A 20,886-nucleotide genomic window follows, 5' to 3' on the forward strand; every position below is an offset into this window, starting at 1 on the left:
CCTTTAGCCCATACTTTTCTCACTTTTTTTATTGATAAACTTGATCAGGGTATTAATGGGAATTTTGGCAAATTAGGAGATGACGTGAAACTAATGGGGATAATCAGGAATCAAAGTGATAGTGAGTTGCTCCAGACCCAACTTAAACAGGATTGCAGCATGGGCTAAAGAATGGAGCATGATGTTTAGCATTGAAAAGTGCATGGTCACTCATTTTGTTCAAACCATCCATGTTTCATGTACAAGTTTAATGGCATCACTGTCGTGAATGCAACTAGGTTCACTGATTTGGGAATTCTCATTGACGAGAGCACAAATTTTCTGAACATTGTTCAGTGGTGGTCAAAAAAGCAAATAGAATGTTCAGTTTCATTTTCAAAAAGTCTCCTCGCGTTCTCCTGAAGTCATTCTTCATTCTTTCACTTTACCGAGGCTGGGGTTTGTCCCGCACAGGAGTATGCCATGAGGTTTTGAAGATCATACCTACAAAGGGACAGAGACTTCGTTGAGGGGATGCAGAAAAAAGAGCTATGCATGCTCTTGTTGGCACACAAGGCTTGAGCTATGAAGTTTTGATTTCTTGAATATGTTTACAGTGAAAGAACGTGGGTGTCAGGAGGATGTGATTGAAGTGTTCAAAATTTTCAACGAGATGGATAGGATGGACCATGAGGTATTAATACAATGTCAAGCAACTGCTTTGACAAGGAGATACCAGTATTATTGTAAAAATTCCAGGGTGTGGCGTTCTCTAATTGGGAATAGCTTACCTCTGGGGATTGTGACACAGTTGATACGTTTAAAATGAAGTATGATATACATGGTGGCATAAATCGAGAAGCTATCCATAATTAGGTCAGAAAACCATAATTTTTTTATAGGTAGTGTATTACATATTATTAAGTTTTTTGGTGATATATACTTTTATATTGGGTATTTTGGTTATACAGTCAAACCCGATTAATAAGTCACTCTTGGGAGACCAAAAATATCACCACGTAAGCAGAATGACTCGTTAAGCAGAGTAAGTAAGCCATGGCCCCACTGATTCCTGTCTCCCTATTGATGCAGAAAAAAACAAATTTTAGTTATTCAAATGAAATGTCAGGAAAATTGATTACTCAAGCTTTTTCCGTAATCAATTAATGTTTATTTGCATTTGAATAACACAAAATATTACCTTTTTGGAGTTTTAAAAATTCAATAATTTTTCCGCATGTTTATTAAAAACCAAAAAACCAAGTATTGTCATCTTGTACAACAGTTCAATTCTTTTGAAACATCATATAAATATGATGTTCATATGAAATATATTTTATGAGTTCGAAAAAATAAAAGTTTATTTTTTACTGAAAAAAACACTGGTGAGTTTTGTTTGTCTGGAATTGGTAGTTGAAGAAGTGATGCTTTTTCTCCAAAGACAATAAAAATTGAAAGTCTCTGTCTGTTATGCTTTCTAGTCCTCATACAATGCAAATTACTATATAGGTAGATTTTTCATATTCCTCCACTATAACGCTGCTTCGTCTTCAAAGATGAACAAGCATTTTTTTTTAATTTATAGAACATTCTGACATTAGGGCAAACACAGGGTTACAGATGACTGACAATCGTGTAGCCAAGATTATTGACAACATTTTTTAAATGTCAAAAAGCCAATAAAATATTGAGTGGCTTAATCTAAACATTTTCTCTTTCTCTCTCTAAAAAAGCTGACTTTCTGCCATGGACACTTTTTCAGCAAAAGCTGACCAAAAACCGCAACTCACCAAAAAAAAAAAATTCAGCTGAACCATTATCAACTAAAAAATAGCCCAATGTTGAAAGAATCTGTCAACAAGCCTGCAGTGAAAGATGGGGGTGGGGAATGGAGTCTTCAGTAACTTCTCCTTTTGAAATACTAAGTAGATCTTTGACGTGGTAATAGTCTATATTGTACGAAAAGGTTCCAATTCGAATGGTAATTTTCGAAAGAGTGCTTTCACAAAAGTGACCTCTTAAGTGGAGTTGGGTGATGCATTATCACACACACAGGAGTTTAGTAACATTAGAACCCCATAGAGGGCAATTGGGATTTCCAAAACGTGACCCAGTAAGCAGAGTGATGCACTAACTGGGTGACGCACTAACGAGGTTTGATTGTATTTGACATCCATATTTTTTATGGGCAAATTTTTTCAGCCAACTCGTTGGGCAATTTGCCTGTTATAGCACTTGTATTTGTATTTTTTAAGTATCGTGAAGACCACTGCAGAAAAATGACAAAAGGCTAGAAGCTATTTGTGGCACCTTGTTTCCAAGAAGAGGAGTCTGTGTGCATCGTGAAGACCACTGCAGAAAAATGACAAAAGGCTAGAAGCTATTTGTGGCACCTTGTTTCCAAGAAGAGGAGTCTGTGTGCATATGTCAGATGATTCCGATAACAGAATGAAGGAAAACAGATGAAGGTATACAGCAGTGGTTCTCAAACTTTCCTTACACACGGCTTCCTTGCCACATTCAACATTTATCCATGGCACTCCAAAATAGTCTGACGAAGAGCAACTTTAAAGCAAAGAACAGGCACATATAAATATCGCAAGCTTACCGCGATGCCCCTAACAAACATTGGTGATGCCCCTAGGGGCTGTGATGCTAACTTTGACAGCCACTGGTATACAAAAACGAGCAGTCAAAACATTCTGGGCTGGAACAACACCACACTAGAGATATTTATAATATGATGTTGACTGTGAAAGGGGCATTTATCGGAAAATGAACAAGTAATCCAAACTTGTTGAGGGATTCGGCCAAAGAAAGGAAAGGCAATTGGAAAAATGTAGATAGAGAGTGAGAAGATCCCTTAAAAGAAGTGTCGGAACCTAATTTTTTTTTCAGAAGCCAGCTTCTGTAGAGACTTGAACCTGAAGAACCAGATGCACCCAAGTTCCCATCACTCATGCAATTTCAAACCTTTCTGAAGGATGGATGAAACTGGAAAAGATCATAGTCTGGCTGTCTGACATATCTGTGGAGACCGGAATTGCTTTTTGGAAGTGCAGGAACGGAATATTGAGATGAATTAAGCATTGCATAGCAAAGAGTTGAATAGCATTTAAAAGTATTGTATTTATGTGCACTTTTATTTACCTACTCATACTTTCCTCTCAAAATGATTTTGATGTGTAAAAATCTGTGAGAGTGAAAACATGGTCATAAAAACTGCCACCAGTGTAAACAACGCATCATGCCTTTCCCCATCACTGCCCACACACATACATACAAACACTTCCAGGTACCAGTCTGGTAGAAATTTCTAAGTAGAATATTGCATGTGTGGTTTAGATGGCTAAATAGCTGTAGATGCTGAGTATCTGCTCTGGATAATTGAACTGCATGTTGATACTTTTCTTATACCAAACTCACTCATCCAAATTGTTCATTTCCCACCTATGTTAATTTGAAGGGCATAATAATTGCCTGGAGATTTGTTTTCATGGGATTTCATATTTTAAAATGAATTGTATAGTTCAGCTAAGTTTTGTAAAAATCCACACATAAATTTTTGAGTCTTTGCTATTTTTTAATTAAGTATGGTAAATGACAATCATTGTATCAAAGAATGTTAAGAAGCTTTTTATTTCTGCTGTCTTCACCAAATAGGCTAAATGAACAGTTTTTCTGATTAAAGTAGATTTCCAGGTGTTTTTTTGTTTTGTTTGTTAATTACAAATTCAAAAATGTGATTCCAAAAATTACAACTTTAAAGATGAATGAAATGAAAAAAATTACAACACAGTTTGGTATCTTTATAGTTTGGTACTAAAATGGGGATAATAAAATTGGATGTAATTATGCTAGTGTTTTTCTCTCTTTTGCAATTTTATCCTTTATAAAATTTTCAATGACCATCCATTTTTTATGGTCTGTTCCCATAGCACACACGGTTAAATAACATTGTTTGACTTCTGTTATTAATTCTTGTTTGAAAAAGACTTCTGCATAAATTTTTGTGACAATTTCTCATTGTCATTTTATCTTTCTGAATAAGATTTAAATACCAATAGAGAGTGGTCTTGTTTTATTAAATAAATTCTGTTACTTATTTCATATAAAAGAATTCTGTTTTTTACAATAACATTTGTTTATCTTACACTGGATCATACCTTTTGTACATGATTTGTAATCTTACACATTTTTTCACAATGTACAGGGTAAAGTTTTGAGAACACCATCTTTTTTCCAGTTTTTTAAATACCTACTTCAAGAACCAATCAAGCTAAATATGTCTACATCAAAATCACTCTTTTCCATTTAACATTTTATTCATGTCTTCATATCTCATTCACTGATTTTCTTGTTTAAAAAATCAGTAAGCAAACAAAAGTTAGTCATTTGATTTGAATAGTTGTGATTTAAATATTTAAAATATAGGTGTAATTATGTTAGTAAATAAAAAGTCTAAAAATTTTAGAATTATTTAGAACTTTGTGTAATTTAGGCCTCAAAATATTGAATATATTTTTATCTATATAAATATATATACTTGCAGGGTATCCCACAACTCTTCTGCCAAAATGAGAGGGGTGATAGTACAACTTAAGAAAAACAATTTTTCAAATTGAAATGAGGATTGCAGCCCACTTATTTGGGATATACTTGCATTTACCTACAATAGAAGTGACAAAAATATGGTAACCTTGCTCACATCATGAGGAGCAACAGGGAAATTTTGTTTCCAAGCATTTTTGCTACTAAATAAAAAAAAATTCTTTCAGGCAAGGATGGGGGAAAATAGTGTAATTCTTTTTCCTCTTTAACGGTGTTATGTGAGTGTGGAGGATATATTTTTTCCCCTCACTCACAGGGTTGCTTTAGCACCTTTTTTGCCTTACTTTTTTTGGTGTCAGTGGCTTAAATTGTATGTTAACATGCACTGACCAAAAAAATTAATTTGTGACCCCCCTAGGTTTCATTGAAAAATTGTCTTGACATTTACTATCATCCTACTCATTCTGGCAGTAGAGTTCTGGGCTAACCTGTATACAACCAGGTATATCCAGTCATCAATATTAAGTTTATCCAATGATTATGGGTATATAGGTATACCTATGTATTCCTGCAATACATACACAAATCCTTTGTCCTGGCTTTGTTATTTACTTGAAAATTATAAGAATGTTAGATTTGTAAAAGAAACAAATTCTTTCCTCTTGTCTTATTTCATATTTTCATGCATAATTCATTATGTTTTGGTAAAATAATGCTTCATTTTTTTTATTTGTGTGTCACTAGGATATTATTTAAACCATTGAATACATATATACTTTCAACAATAGGAATACCTTATTCTCCCCGTGTAATTAAACTTGCTTTTTTAACACATAAATGAAAAATTAGTATTATCATAAATGGAAACTAAAACATTAATACATGAGCAATCATGTTATTTACATCTTCAAAATCAGTTTTCAAATCAAAACTGGGATTTCACTAATTATACTGACCGGTAGTCCTGCACATATATTTACATGTGAAGTTGGTGATTTTCAAATGGTCCTGGCCGTATTTTTATGTGTGATGTTTTCGTCTTCCAAACAGTCTTGGCCGTAAATATACTGCCTTGCTTTTCTGCCCATAAAGAATCACAAAGCTGGCTTAGCATACGCCCCTCTCTTTTCTCCACAAAAATGACCATTGTACTCGCAACAGTGCTGGGCATCTGAAAACGACAAAACGGCTTTTGCCTCTTTGTGGGGGGGGGGGGACAGTTTTCAATTAACTTAGCAGATATAGACGATCAACGAACACCTCATGAATAGTCAGTTCAAATAAACCTTAACCCTTTTGTCAATGAAGTGGAATTTTCAGAATGTATAAAGAAGGCTGCTAGCAACAAATGCCCCACCTAAAATGCTCATTTTTAGCTTATTATAGAAATTTTTATCGTTCGATTCTAAGAGATATACTGGCATTCACTTTTCTTTTGGCATGAATGTTACTGTGTATTACATTTTAATGACTGTGAAACACTGAATGCATGATAGAGATAAACAAGATCTGCCCCCCCCCCCTCCGAATTGCGACACATCCTGGCTTTTCAGTGATTTTAATTGTTTATCAGTATAGGCACAATTTTTGAATTTTATTTTTTATTTATTCATCTTTACCTTTATTCACAAAAACATTCAAACTCTTTTTCCCTCAATAATTAAATTGTTTTCACTAAAATATTTCATATTTATCGCTTGGGGATTATTTCCCCCCCCGCCGTACTCTTATGGGAGGGCTGAAACCTCTTTGGTTGAGATTAGCCCAGATTACTAAATTTTGCTGACAAGGGAGAGGGTCAAAAAATGACCAAAATTCTGCTTATGCAAGACTTAAACGGCCTATAATGTATTTATGTTGTCAGAGTTGTACGTGTTCCATATTTTGAATTAAAAATGGCAGGTGACTGAATTCTCTTGTAATATAAAGATTATGTCGAGAGAGTGAGAGGAAAAGAATGTTTGCCTGCACTTTTCCAAGACTTTTTCCAAATAAAATACTGGCTCACATTCGTGCCTCAAATCTGAGAACCCGCAGAAAGCACAACTTCAGTAGACAACCATCAGTGGGGTACACACCTCGATCCTTGCAATTAGATCCCAGAACGATGCCCACATGGCCACAGAATTGTGGCCACAGTTGCCCTAGAATGTGCTAAGGGACCATGGGTGAAAATGCAGTAAAAGGTGAGCCACAACTAGAGATTATGTAGTCAGCGTAAAAAAATAAAATAAAATAAAAGTGTACAACTCATCTATCAATCCCTCACACTTGTGTCCGGAAGTGTGTGTGTGAGAGTTATGAAAGAAAAAGATTAATAAATTATTAAAAATTTTGTGGCAAACAGTGATGGTAGTGCAATTAAAAAAAAAAACAATTCAACAATGAAATAAATGAGATAGAGAGCTGAAAGTGCATTAGAGTAAAATGAACAGTGTGAGTATATCTATATACATATATTGGAAACTTATGTAAACGTAAGTTGTAATGAAGAAATTTAAGTTGTATAGGTATACATGATAATGTTGAATTCATATCAGATGGCAGAGAGTTACAAAATTTAGGAATTATGTAAGTAAAATGTTTTCTGTTCAAAGATTTATGAGAGAACAGAAGGTAATGCATAGACTGGATTAAATTTGGAGGAAGAATGAGACAAATTAAAATTTAAAGAAAATTGATTTTTGAAAATGAGGAGTGATTTATAAAAAAAAGATATCTTTATTCAAAAAATCCATTGAACTGGTTGAATGCATGCTGTGATCCTTTTGTAACCTCGATTTTTCCGGCATGCCGAAAGTGCACAAGACCACAACATTCAAAATGCTAGTAGCCCTCAAGTTTTATGGCATGCCGGCCAATGCGTGGGGTTGTGGTAAGTTTATTAAAATTTTTAAATAAAATAATTTGACCATTGTTTGAATCATTGCTTGTGTACTCAGTTCCATTCAGCACATAATTTTCCCAAGTAGTCGCCTGACGTCAAATATGATGTGAAAATTTGGTAATTTTCTCTGAATGATGTCAGTCAAAAAAAAATCACATCATTTCAAAGTCATTTAATGACCACGAACAATAAAGGTCAGGAAATAACATGATACTTGATGACCTTAATGAAATATCAGGTCATTTCACGACCTTCATTAGCCATGAAGGTCATGAAATGATGTGATATTAAATGATGTAAATGACTTTGCATCATAAAAATCCTGAATTTCTTTTGAACTTATACAAATTCTGTTCCGAAATTATCCAAAATGTTTGTTAATTAACCTTGAGAGGGTGTTTCAAAATTATCCTAGGCCTATTTGTTACTGGTTGTCATAAGATAAATAAAGTGCTTTTAATTGCAATTTTGTTTGAATGGAAATGTAAAACTTTTCAATGAGATGTTTATATAAATTTATCAACACATTATATAAGATATAATTGCATCCATATCATGTTTTTGTGGGAGATCAGAGGATCTGTGAAATCTGTCAACAATTGAAAAAAATGCAATGAATTCTTTGACGTGTACAATGAACTAAAAAAAATGAATTTTATAATCTTTTTCTTTTTGGTAATTATAATTAATGTAAATAATTATTATATCATTATATTTTTCAAGAATAAAAAAAATAAAAGAAAACGAAAAAATAACTGCCGTCGGCTGAACTCAACAAGAGATTAATTAACGGAAATTGTAATATAACTAATCAATACTTGTGAAGTCTTTATAAAATAACACCCAAGGGGTACTGCTACAATTGCGTGATCGGTAGAGGCATGGCGTGAGATACATAGGGGCAATCCTCGAATGGTCTGGGTTTGAATACGAGCTGCGCCACAAAATCTAATTTTTTTCCCCCCTTCCGTCTCTTCAAATGGTGCCATCTATCTTCTGAAAGTCCAACTATTTACAAGTGGTCATTTTATTGATGTCATTTTTGACGTTTCCAAAATGGACATAATGACCATTTTATCACATCATGTTTGAGACATTTTATGACTTAAAAAAAACGTTTTTATTGACGTAAAGCAACAACTTGGGTTACTTGAAAAATGAAAAATATGTGAACAGAGGAATGTAAAAAAAAGGAGAGTGTCCACAAAAAAGCCAAGTTCTATAGTATGAATCCTGATAAGGAAGATACACACCTTTTTTCCCTCTCCTACAGAGAGGCATACAAGAGTGGGTGGAACAAAAATGTTAACCACACAAGACTAAATCCGATATCCAGCTGTTCATACAGGGGAAGGAAAAAATGGTCAGAGTTTTTTGAAGTAGTTTTGTGACAATCACTTGAACCCTTTTCAAGTCGATTTTCTAGAAATCCTAGGACCGTGAGTCAGTTAATCAAAGAATGTTAACTCTTTATAGTGTTCATTTATTAAGGTTTTTTTTTGTGAGAGAGAGAACTTCAATTCAGTTTTAAGAATTTTTTTTTAACAAATGAACAACTACGTATTTCACCTTAGCCATTTTTGCATTTTTTTCCCACTGTTTTTTTACTTTGTTATAGGAATATACCAAAAATATAGAGTAAAAAAATTTAACAGTAGCAAGGAGTAGAAAAAAGGATGAGATAAAAATCTCTCAATAAAAACTAAATGACTATGTTGCTATAAATTTGCTTGAAAAGTATTACAAATACAAATACAAATACAACGCCACAACAGGCAAAATGCCCAACGAGGTGGCTGATAAAAAGATGCCCATAAAAATATGGTTGTCATATGTTTCAAAAATACAGCAACCCAATTAAAAATGCAATTAACACAAATTACAAACAATATATACACAACAATATACAACAATACAACATACAACAATATTGTTGATAATATATTATTAACATATTATGGAATGATAATGTATGTGATTAGAGGAGTCCGTAATGTTGAAAAACAGCAAAATAAGCAAAATAAGTAATGATGAGTATGTTTCAATAATAGTGACACCTTATTTACTAGAAATACTGAACTCATACATCATTTTAAGTTTCAAAGGCCTTCAATGCGGTCAAAAGCATTTTGTAAATTGTGCTGCTAGTGATTCAAAAGTTGTCGAATGTTGCTATCAATAATAAAGTTAATAACCAGAATCTATCATAACTATTACAATTATTGAGTAATAAAATACAAATACAAAGGCCACAACAGACAAAATGACCAACAAGGTGGCCATAAAAAAATATATGTCAAATATAACTAAAATACAGCAACCCAAAATAAGAGCAATTATTACGAAAAAACTAAGATGAACTTAAAATAAAGATAATAAATACTAATAATTATGATAAAATACACTGCCCATAAATAATTATGGTTGCCTAATCAAAGTATGGATAGCTTCTTGTTTCATCCCATTATAAACATTGTATTTTTTTTAAACCCATCAATTGTGGTAGAATTTAGAACTCTTGGGATTAATCAATTACATATAATTTTTAATTGATAGTGTGCAACATGAAATGATCAAGTTATTAAGTTTTCTGATCTGTGAGAAAATACTATAAACTTTTCTCCAGGTGCTCAAGCATTCATATTACACTACTGGAGAAATTTTTATTAATAATATATAGACTGAATTAAATTTTATGCCAAGTAATGATGATATAAATGATGAAAATTTATATCACTTTTTTTGCCATTGACTTTTCCTATTCTTTTAAAGACAAATTAACTTTTTTTTGTTCCTATTTATTTGCTTAATATATATATTTTTTTTACAGTTGACAAGTCAACATTGGGATTTCATAAGTGATTTTGCCAAGGATCTGATACGTAGAATGTTAACTGTTGACCCAAAGTACAGAATATCTGTTGAAGAAGCCTTGCAGCATTGGTGGATAAGGGTAAGCTCAATGTTTAGCATTTGGTCCTCTGTTGTTTAACCTATTTTATATACAAGGATTCAGGAATACATCATGGCAACTAGTATTTTATTTTTGAGAATGTGAGACAGGTATTAAATTTTTAAATATACAAATAAAGTAGCTCTGAATGGAATTATTAAATATATGAACAATTTAAATCATTTCTACCAGAGATTAGTGGAGATGCATTTTAAAAAGTTCCATATTTCTTGCAATAAACAGCAGTATTGAAACAAATTTCATTTTTGTGAAGTAACAACATACACACAGTTTACAGAAACACCACCGACTAACAATTCACTTCCAGAAAATTCACAGCCGGAAAATTCATCGACTAATAATTCACAGACAGTTCGATACGAGTCAGTAAGCAAGGGAGTGAGCGATTGAGTTACTGAGTCAGAGAGCAAGTGAGTGAGCGATTGAGTTACTGAGTCAGTGAGCAAGTGAGTGAGTGAGTGAGAGAGCAAGCTACTGACTCCGTGAGTGAGTGAGGAAGTGACCGAGCTACTGAATCCATGAGTGAGTGAGCTACTGAGTGATCCTAAAGATATGGTGGAAAGTTTTAATAATGACTTTATTAGAAGAAATTTATATGATGCGGAAGAAATTACAAATTTCTGTTGCACAATACAAGGGAGTATATTCAATAATCCCATTAACTCTATGTTTTACTCAGAAACTTCTAATGAAACGTTAAAAGAAATAATAACAGAATTAAAAAATAATAAATCAAGTGGATGCGCGATATATTAACCCCCGAAAATGCTTAAAATCATGTCCTGTCCTCACTTTGATATTATAAACAACATTGCTGATCATCAGTAACCAATGGATCTTTTTTTATGATGTTGCCACCGATTTCACTGGTGTGGATTCTGCAATCTCAAATTTACTCAGCTATGATTCCCCCCCCCCCCCATAACACTTTGAATACCTCATGATCCCCATGGGTGATGAATAGAGCCCGGATAATATGCAAATGCATATTTTAGCCTTTTTCAGCATTAATGCATATAAATGCATAAAATCAAAGAATTTTCAGAATAAGTGCATATTTTTGAAGGTTTATTTAAGCTCACTCAATTTTTTTGCAATTTTTCAAATAAATATTGTTCATCAGTTTTTCCCGCAGGTGAAATTTAGTAAATTAATACATATTTATAAAGTATTTTATGAGTATTAACCGTTTTATTGTAAGGCTATTTCTAGAGATATCTCAAAGTGTTAAATCTTTTTTAGAAATAGTGTCGAAATTCTTTTGTTACTGGTATTTTCGTTATTGAGCAACTGAAACAAACTGGAAATTAAAAAATGGAGAAGAGAAATATTTAAAAAAAAAACTTAATGTCCCCCTTCCTTAATAAATTGTCTCTGTTAAAAAGCACACTCTAGAAAAAAAACAATGCTTGACAGTAAAGCTGTAATGCTTGAGAAATGCAAATATATATAACAACATACAAGGTGTCTTTTTGTTACATTTTAGCTTATGAAACCAAAGATCCTTGGCCAAACAAAACCCCTCACCCACCATTTTCCAGGCAAAGTAAAACTGACCAGCCAGTCTAACTTATTCACTATAAATGCAGGGAAATGTGTGACTCTTTTTTTTATTGATGATTTGATTCTCTTTTCTTTTTTTGTACTCACTCATAATGTTTGCCACAGATGCTGTCAAAATGTCATGATACATTTCAATTCTGAAACCATTGTAACACAGCTATTTGAATTAAGATTATCAAAGAGTAGGTATAGTATACAGTTTTTAGATAGTATGAAATACTATTATATTCTTTCAGAGTTTGAATGTTTTGTGGTTATTTTTATGACTTATAAAATCTATACCTACTCAAGATTGATTAGGTTGAAAAAATTAAGATTAGTACATAATTGCCAGGTATATGAGATAAATATGGCAATAATGTAATTAGAATCTAGTAGGTCTGGTGGTCAGAGACAAAAAAAAATAGATATTCAAATATTACAGCTATTTCAAATACATATAAACATGTATATTTTTTTCTTCTTTGGACCTATGTTTTTCTGCAACTTTTGGATTTTTTTTTTGTTTTTGATGTTTTTTCTTGATTTGTTTCATGAATGGCAATTATGTTTCTTCTTATTTTATCCAAAATATTCTTGATAATGGAGGCATATTGAGAAATATGGGTTGGTAATTTTGTGCTATTAAGCCTAGCAACTAATCAGAGAAATGCCTATGTTTATTCAAATTATGTGAAGGGTACTGATGACCTTTGCATTGGTTCAACAAATATTTCATACCCAGTGAAACTGAGGAAAAATATATCGTTCTAGAGGGATAATCATTAATATCAAAAAACATCATCATCACGCCATTAAATGTATGCTGCTATTGGTATCTCTTCTAAATCTAGGTTGCTAGTAACACCAGAAAATGTTCTTATGAGTATTTATTAGCTGTAGAAAATTATAATTACTTAGTTAATTAATAAAATTTGTTTGTGTGAATAAAGTTCTCCATGAATAAAGTTTTCAAAGATCAATGATCCTTATTTTTTAAAATTAGTTTTAATTTTACATTTATGTATTTTCAAAGTGTAGTTTCTTGTAGGGAAGAGAACGATGTGCACCAAAACGTCACTTGCCTCTGACGGTAGAAGAGCTGAAAAGGTTTAATGCAAGGCGGAAATTAAAAGTATGTAGGATGTGTTATATAATTGTACATCTTTTTTTATTTGTAATTTTTTTCAACTAGTGTTGTAGGTAGATATATGAGGATCAATTATCACCCTTGGGCAGATCTACTTTTGTAGATTTACAGCCCAATATAGGCGATCTTGGAAAATACTAGTACAGTCAGACCTGCTTATAACGAAGTTGGAAAAACAGCGAAACTATTGGTTATGCACAAACTTCATTATATATGTACTGGCTTGAAAAATGATGCATTTAAGCAAAATAAAACATTTCACATGCATGATACACATTTTTCAGTAATCTGATCATTCTTAAAAACCAATAAATTAAAATAACATATTTTAATAAAGATAAAAAATTTAATTAAAATCTCACGTACGTCAACAAAAAAGTATCAATCATTCCTTTTTTTTCTTGATATTTTTGTGGACGTTGAATGTTTTGCATTTCAATCATTTTTCGCAAATAAGCATGCAAAATATAATTAATTTCCTTTTCTTTTAATAAGAGCACAGATATCAGAAAAAATTTTGTCTCATTTTTGTCATTTCATCCCATTCAAAGAGATGATAATGATTTTTGAATAATCCCAGATTTTTTTGATAATTCACTTTTTTTTTAATTTTTTGCTTTCAATCAACTGTATAGCTACAATTTTTGAAACAATGAGTAGCGTTTTGCACTTGGACATTCTCAAAATTTATTTGCACATGATGAAACCATCACAACAAACGTCTGAATCTAGCTTGAGAGTGGCAAATGTGCACTAAAGATGGTCTGAAAAGTTAGATTCTTGGAAATAAATAACCTCAATTCTTTCTTCCAAATGAAGTTTTCTGCGAACGAAATAAGATTCAACAGAGGAAAAGTAGGAACAAAAAGAAGTAAAATAGGCTTTTAAAGTACCCAAAACAGCCTCACTAGAATGTCTTCCTAGGAAAGAAAGGAGACATTATATAAGTTGCAGAAAGATTAAAAAAAATATAAAAAGAAAGAAGATTTAGATAAGATTAAAAGAAATTTGTGACAATTTCATGTTTGAAAATCAGTCAAAAATTTGTTATAGTTGAACTTTGCTAAAATCTGTGTTTGTTGTAAACAATCGAACAAGCATAGATAAGCAATATGAAATTCATGGGACACTGAAAAATTTTATGTGTAAAAGTTTGTAATATCTGTGTTCTTTGTAAGTGAATCCCTCTGCATTGCACTATATATGATATTTTATTATTATAGTATATGATATGATAAATACATGATCCAAATAGTTGCTGATTGAAAATAGCTTTTGAGAAGACTATCTGAATCTTCAGATTATTTTTGTTTTTCAAAAGATTAGTCTGACATAAACAAATTAAAGCTGTGCTTTCAAAGTGACATGTAGAATAATTCACTTTGATAGCTGTCATTTACATGCTTCAAACCATTTTATTTATGTCATTAGGTTTAAGTCAGTGCATAACCCAAGTAATTGTAATCACTAGTATAATTATGCGCACACACATTCAATCCTTGGTTATTGAACTAAATTCATTCTTGAAGTAGGTTCGTGAACCAAATTGTTCATAAATAGAAATAATTTTTGCCAAAGTAATCAATATAAAATACATTAATCCATTCCTGGGACCCAGATGACTTCTTGTGTGAACTTTTACAACAGTAATTTAGGCTCAGGTGCAAAATGCAAAACTAATGGAAATCATTAAACCATAACATTAACTAGAAAAAATCACTGTGTAGTACAAAAGAGATGAAATATAAACAAAATGAAAACAATAGCAGGGCAATATCTGGTTTGGATAATCTCACTGTCAAAGTCCTCAAAATCTCTGCCTGCAACACAATCTGGCCATGGTATGCTCCAAGCCAAATTACTGGTTGTGTGAATCGTTTGCTGCCAAGCTTCATCAATAAGAACTATGTAATGTAGGACATTAAAATACTGTTTTCAGAATTCAGGGACTTGATCTTAATTGTTATTGCAAAACATCTTTGAAAAAGTTCTTTGGTTTAGAACTTCATAAAGTCTGAAATGACCAGCCAATCCATAGGCTAGATTAGAGGAGTCTCATTTGGAGTGGGAACTTATCTCTGCTGAAATCTAATTCTTTAACCAACTCCTCTGTCAAAATAAAAAAAAAGGTTGCCACGAGCTGTAGATTTCTGAAATATGCTTCCCTTGTCATTTAGTCTGTTTTGCATATTTACACAAACCAAGACTAGTTCATTATTTCTAATTTTAACTAGAACATAAACGCATATCAGCACATTTGCACGCAGCATATTATTTTAATATGAATGAATATTGCCAATAATCACTGAATAACAAATAATACAGCCAAGTTTACCAGCTGCTGTTCTAAATCATCTTTTGTTGCTTGTAAGTAAATCAAATTGCTTGCAAACATAGCCATTTATAAACTGAGAGATGACTGCATTATTTTTGTAATTAATTTATCTAGTCATTATTATTAAGTGAAATGATATTCTCAAGACCAAGAGAAAATATTGTTGTAGAGCAGGGATTCTTAACCAAGGGTCAGCCCCGTCATTTCAACCTTTTCTGGAGGGGGGAACATATACTCAATGTATGTATGCATATTTGTGTGTATGTATATATATATATATATACCATTTCTAGTGCATTTTTTAAAGGCAGTCGCCCTTTCTGATCCCCCAAATGATGAGTCTGCCAGGGGGGTCCACTTAGAGAAATATCAGGGAGTCTGTAAGCCTCAAAAAGAAACAAAATAACTAATTGCTTTTATTGTTTTTACATAGCCTTAAACTGAATATTACTTTGTGAAAAGTTCTGTGGCTTTTGTTTTATTGGCACAAGGGGTCCATGGACTTTATTTATTAGCAATTTCACAAAGAGTGCACAAAGCAAAAAAGTTTAATAACCCTTGTTGTAGAGTGATTATCTTTACATTGAGAGGCATTTTATCATCCCTCACAAAAACATTTATGTTGTTGTTGACGTCAAGATCATCTTAAAAGCAGCATTGGCCCCTGGCAAAGAGATTTTTCCGAGGCTCTCTACCTGGCTAGAAATGCTGCTACCAATTTAAATACTTACTCTCAAAAACTGTAACCAGATCTCATTATCATGAGGCCACTGCATTGTGACTTGGTTGGCACTGGCTGATGTCTCTTCTAAATCTGTGTTGTTAGTAACACTAGAGTATACACTAATGGAGAAACGTAACTTCCAATTATTTTATTACTCATGTGGATCATTTTTAGCTGTACACATGCACTTCCTTGCATACAGAATTTTTGCATTGCACCAAATGAGGGATAGTAAAATGTCATTGTGTACAATATAGTTAATTTCTTTTGCATTGTTAAAATTCTGTGTTCACATCGTGGAAGAAACACTATAATTACTTATTTAATTTTTAAAATTAAATTTATTGGTTTCATCCTTTGGAGAGATCTATGGTTATATCAAGTATCATTGTAACAAGGTTCCACTGTATTTATTTCTTTACTGAAATCAAAATACAATATATATAAGAATTACTCTCAAATATGAATATTTTAAAATAATTCCTAATAAAACAGTGGATACATTTCTAGCATGAAAAATATCCTTCTGATACAATGACTATGATTTTGTGATAATAATGCAAAATTGTTTTTTCAAGTTCTAGTTTAAACAAATAAATATGCAGAAAATATTTATTATAATTTCGGATGTATTCCTCTATTAAATTGCTATAGCATTACAATTTTAATTTTTTTTTCCTCCAGGGTGCTGTGATTGCTGCTATTTCAAGTCCAAAATGGAGCAGTTATTACACTGATCCAGTTCAGAATGGATGCTCTGATTATGCCATTGAAGATGAAATAACAGCAGCTGGTAAGCTTGACTGCATTTGTTATTCAGTGATTATTGGCAATATTCATTCATGTTGAAATAAATACACTGTCTGTGCAAATGTGCTGATACGCTTTAATTAATCTAAAAAATACTTTACAATTAGTACAATCATTTCAATATTTCCCTGTGAATGAAGTATAGTTGACCTTCAAATAATAATTGGAATTGATTGAAATTTTTAACTAGTTAATCAAAATTTTTAATTAAATAATCAATAAATCAGTTTATTCAATCAAATTTTTGATTGGTTATTTTTAAATGTCAGTCATTTATAAAAGATTCAGTTTTGGTAACACAATGTAATATTAATCGATTCTATAAAAATTCTCTTTTTCATTTCATGCACCAATTTGTAAAATGGAAACAAACACAGTAATATATTAAGAAATTTAGACTACTTGATGGAAGCAATTCAGTATATTTGCTTAACTATCATATAGTTTAACATATTCAATATGTTGAATCCAGAAATCTTTTTGCTTGAATTTTGTAGTTTTTTCTGAAAATTTAGTTTTTTTTTATATTTTTTGATTTTCCAATTTTGAAACTAACTTAGTTTCAGTTTTCATGTATCTACTTTACTTGCTGTTCTGGGAAATTATAAGACAATCTTTTAGAGTGTCTTTTACTCCTAGAGGGAGCTGATGCTTCCCAAACATAAAAACTGTTGTTTATAGTGAAGGCAATAAATTTGGTCTTGTATTCTGTAACTCCAGTTGAACTTAATTTGAAATTGAAAACATCACCAGTTTCCTTTGAATAGATCAATATTTTCCCATGACAGAAACTATTAATTGATACATTTTAGTTTTCATAAACTTTAAGAGTATGCATTTGTCTGTAAAAAAACTATAAATAGTAAAAGGCATGTGAAAAATGCTATAATCCAACTATCTTTGCTCTCAAATATAATGGAAAGGGTACAGGTACTAGACACATGTACCTGTTAATGCATCATAATGCAAAAAACCACCCTTGATCCTACTCATTACGACTCATCATTATTTATATGAATACAACGTCCACAACAGGTAAAATGGCCATTGAGGTGGTTGAAAATATATGCCTATAAAAATATGGATGTCAAACGTATCTAAAATACAGTAACTCAATATAAGAGTTACTGTATTTTAGTGCTGATTTTATTATTGATGATTATTCAGTCATCATGAAAAAAACTAATAATTATGATAAAATATAATACGCTGCCCCATAAAAAAACTATGGTTGTTTTATCTAAATATGGAAAGTTTCTTGATTCATCATATAATAAGCATCACATTTCACTTTAAACGTGTTGATTGCAATGGAATTCATGACCCCTGGAGGTAAGCTATTCTATTTATTCACAACCCCCTAATAGAGAAAAATTTCCTATAACACCACAACCTGAAATTGTCCCCTTGTCGAAACAGTCAGTTGACTGTGTATCAGTAACTCCATCCATCCAGCTGGAAATTTTCAACACTTCAATCATATCCCCTGACACCTGCATTCTTCCAATGTAAACATATTAAAAAAATGAAGTCTCTCTTCATAGCTCAAGCCCCATGTGTACCTCTTCTTTGCATCCATTCAACCAAGTCTATGTCCCATACTGTACTGTAGGTACAGTCTGTGAAACCCACTTCTGAAACCTTATGACATACTCTAGTCCAGGACAAACTTAGCCCCGGAAAAGTGGAGAGATTGTTTTAGGGGAACACCAAGACAGGGTTTATATAGTGTTTAAAAGCTCCTTAAAAAGTCATTAATTTTCATTTCTCTTTTTAAGGGTCCTTAAAACTTCTTAAAATCTTCCTAGCTCTTTCTAAAAGAATTCATTACTTCCCCCCCCCCTTCTAAATACTTCCTTCTGAGGTTGATGATAATTGTACTTGATGCTGAAAGAAGTTCCCTGAAAAAAGGAAGGAAAAGGAAGGTGTGTGTGTGTCACAGGAGATTTCTTTATAGGGATTTCAAAGCCATCCTGTCAGGGGCGTAGCCAGAAATTTCGTTCGGGGGGGGGGGGGAACCACTTTCATTTCGGGGGGGGGGGAACCAAAGTGACAGAACAATGGATTTGGCCATCTTTTCCCCTTTTTTCGGTCATTTTCTCACATTTCGGGGGGGGGGGACCAGACCCCCACGTCCCCTCCCCTCGCTACGCCCTTGCATCCTGTAGCAGGTGGGAACAGCCAATACCACCAGCTATAGCTGGTATTGACTGTTCGGCAGAACTAAGACATTACGACACCTGATGGTTCAGAGTCCAAAGGCCTCACCCACTTCTGATATACTGAGAAAAACGATGAAAGAAGATTGTTGTGCTGTCAAAGAAATTGTTAATGAAATTGAAACAAAAAGGGGTTAGCTAAGTTCAAAATACCATTTCTGCCAGAAAATGGTGCTACTACCAGTGGTGGGAACTCTGTGACATAGGCGCCAAAATTAATATCCTGTTCCAATAGTACATTTCATATTTTTCTTCGCCAAATAGCGCTTGTTTGTATATATATATACACGCACAAATAAATATATATATATATCTATTTATATATATATTAAGCATTTTTCTGTGTGTGCACTTAGGAATTTGAATATACTTTTATACCTGCTTTATATGTATCAGTGTTGCCAATAACGCACACAGCATCCTCTAATTCCGGAATTTCAGAAAAGGACGCTAAGAAATTATCTTCCCATGTGCCGCGAAGTGATTCTTTCTGACAGAGCATGTTTTATTCCTCCGTACTTGAGTACCACTTCCCCTCCTCCCATCGTCCATAGTCATGCTCAGAATTATTTGAAAATATAATTTCTAATTTCTAATTTCTAAGAATAATTTCAAAATTTTGAGAGGTTGGTGCACTAACCACTCAATGTGGGACTTCCTATAGTAGTAATCTATTTCTGTGATCATGCCACTGTTTTTGTTGTACCCCTGTGTTGGAAAAGTTTCTGACAAGGGTGAACCAGTAATTGAACTCGCGACACCTCTAAACATCCTTTGGTACTTTAAGAAAGTATCTTATTGACCTGGGCTACCGTGCGAATTTGTCCCCAAAAATCAGATTGGAATAACCATGGCCCCTTATTTAAATTGTCACCCCTCATTGGGCTTTTCTCATCATAAACCCCCAATAATATCTGTTGTTGTGAAACTGAAGATAATTTACTCTAGTCTACCAACTTTAAAGTGCAAATGTGAGGCGGTTTCTGTTTTCAAAAAAGAAAAAAAAGTTGCCACTGTAAGCAGCAGAAATAACTAAGGTCAAATAATGTCATTGCACCACACAAGCCCAGATGTTTCATAAAAAAAATTTTTGTTCCGTGAGGAAAAGAACTAATCTGCCAAATTACGAATGCTAATTTGTCAACTCTGCCAAGTAACGAATACTAATTTGTCACCTTTGACAAATAACCAATGCTAATTTGTCAACTTTGCCAAGTAATGAATGTTAAATCGGCAATGTCATCAAATAATGTGTGCTAAATTGCCAAACATCATTTTGATTCTCCAGAAATTTTCCCCCATTTTCCAACAATTTCTTTTTGAGTATAATTAACATGAAGCCAGCTGTGTGTGTGTGGAATCATGCCTATAAAATTGAAAAAATAATAATTTTAAAGAATTTTTTATGTATGTGTTTACTTTCACTGAGAGGTGAATACAGAGTAGCTGTAAATATGAATAATTTTGTAAAGAAAATTTTTTTCAGCTTTGGTATTTTTATTTTGAATAATTTAGGGGGGAATGAATATCACTTAGAATTTTTATAATTTATGTGACGCTATTATGAATACTTTTAATATGTTATCATGGATGTATGAAATGTCATGTTTTACTTTTGACCAAAACTTAAAGGTTTTAAAAACACTTTGGTGTGACAGCAGAAAAGTATGGATTATCCTTATGTGGATTGATTACTTTATGAATTCTTATAATGC

General features: G+C 32.5%; 1 protein-coding gene across 2 annotated transcripts in view; it reads left to right on the forward strand.

The window, feature by feature from the left end:
* LOC149073239 (peripheral plasma membrane protein CASK-like) overlaps window positions 1-20,886 on the forward strand; it is a 429,829-nt gene that overhangs the window by 215,468 nt on the left and 193,475 nt on the right. For both annotated transcript variants that reach the window (XM_089247410.1, XM_089247411.1), the window contains 3 exons: window positions 10,248-10,370; window positions 12,985-13,068; window positions 16,827-16,935. In XM_089247410.1, coding sequence (XP_089103536.1) covers window positions 10,248-10,370; window positions 12,985-13,068; window positions 16,827-16,935 — 316 coding nt within the window. The remainder of the gene's footprint in view (window positions 1-10,247; window positions 10,371-12,984; window positions 13,069-16,826; window positions 16,936-20,886) is intronic.

The sequence above is a fragment of the Pholcus phalangioides genome, unplaced genomic scaffold (assembly GCF_987345545.1).
Source record: "Pholcus phalangioides strain wild (caught in Gottingen) unplaced genomic scaffold, Ppha-v1.0 ptg000017l_1, whole genome shotgun sequence".
NCBI lineage: Eukaryota > Metazoa > Arthropoda > Arachnida > Araneae > Pholcidae > Pholcus > Pholcus phalangioides.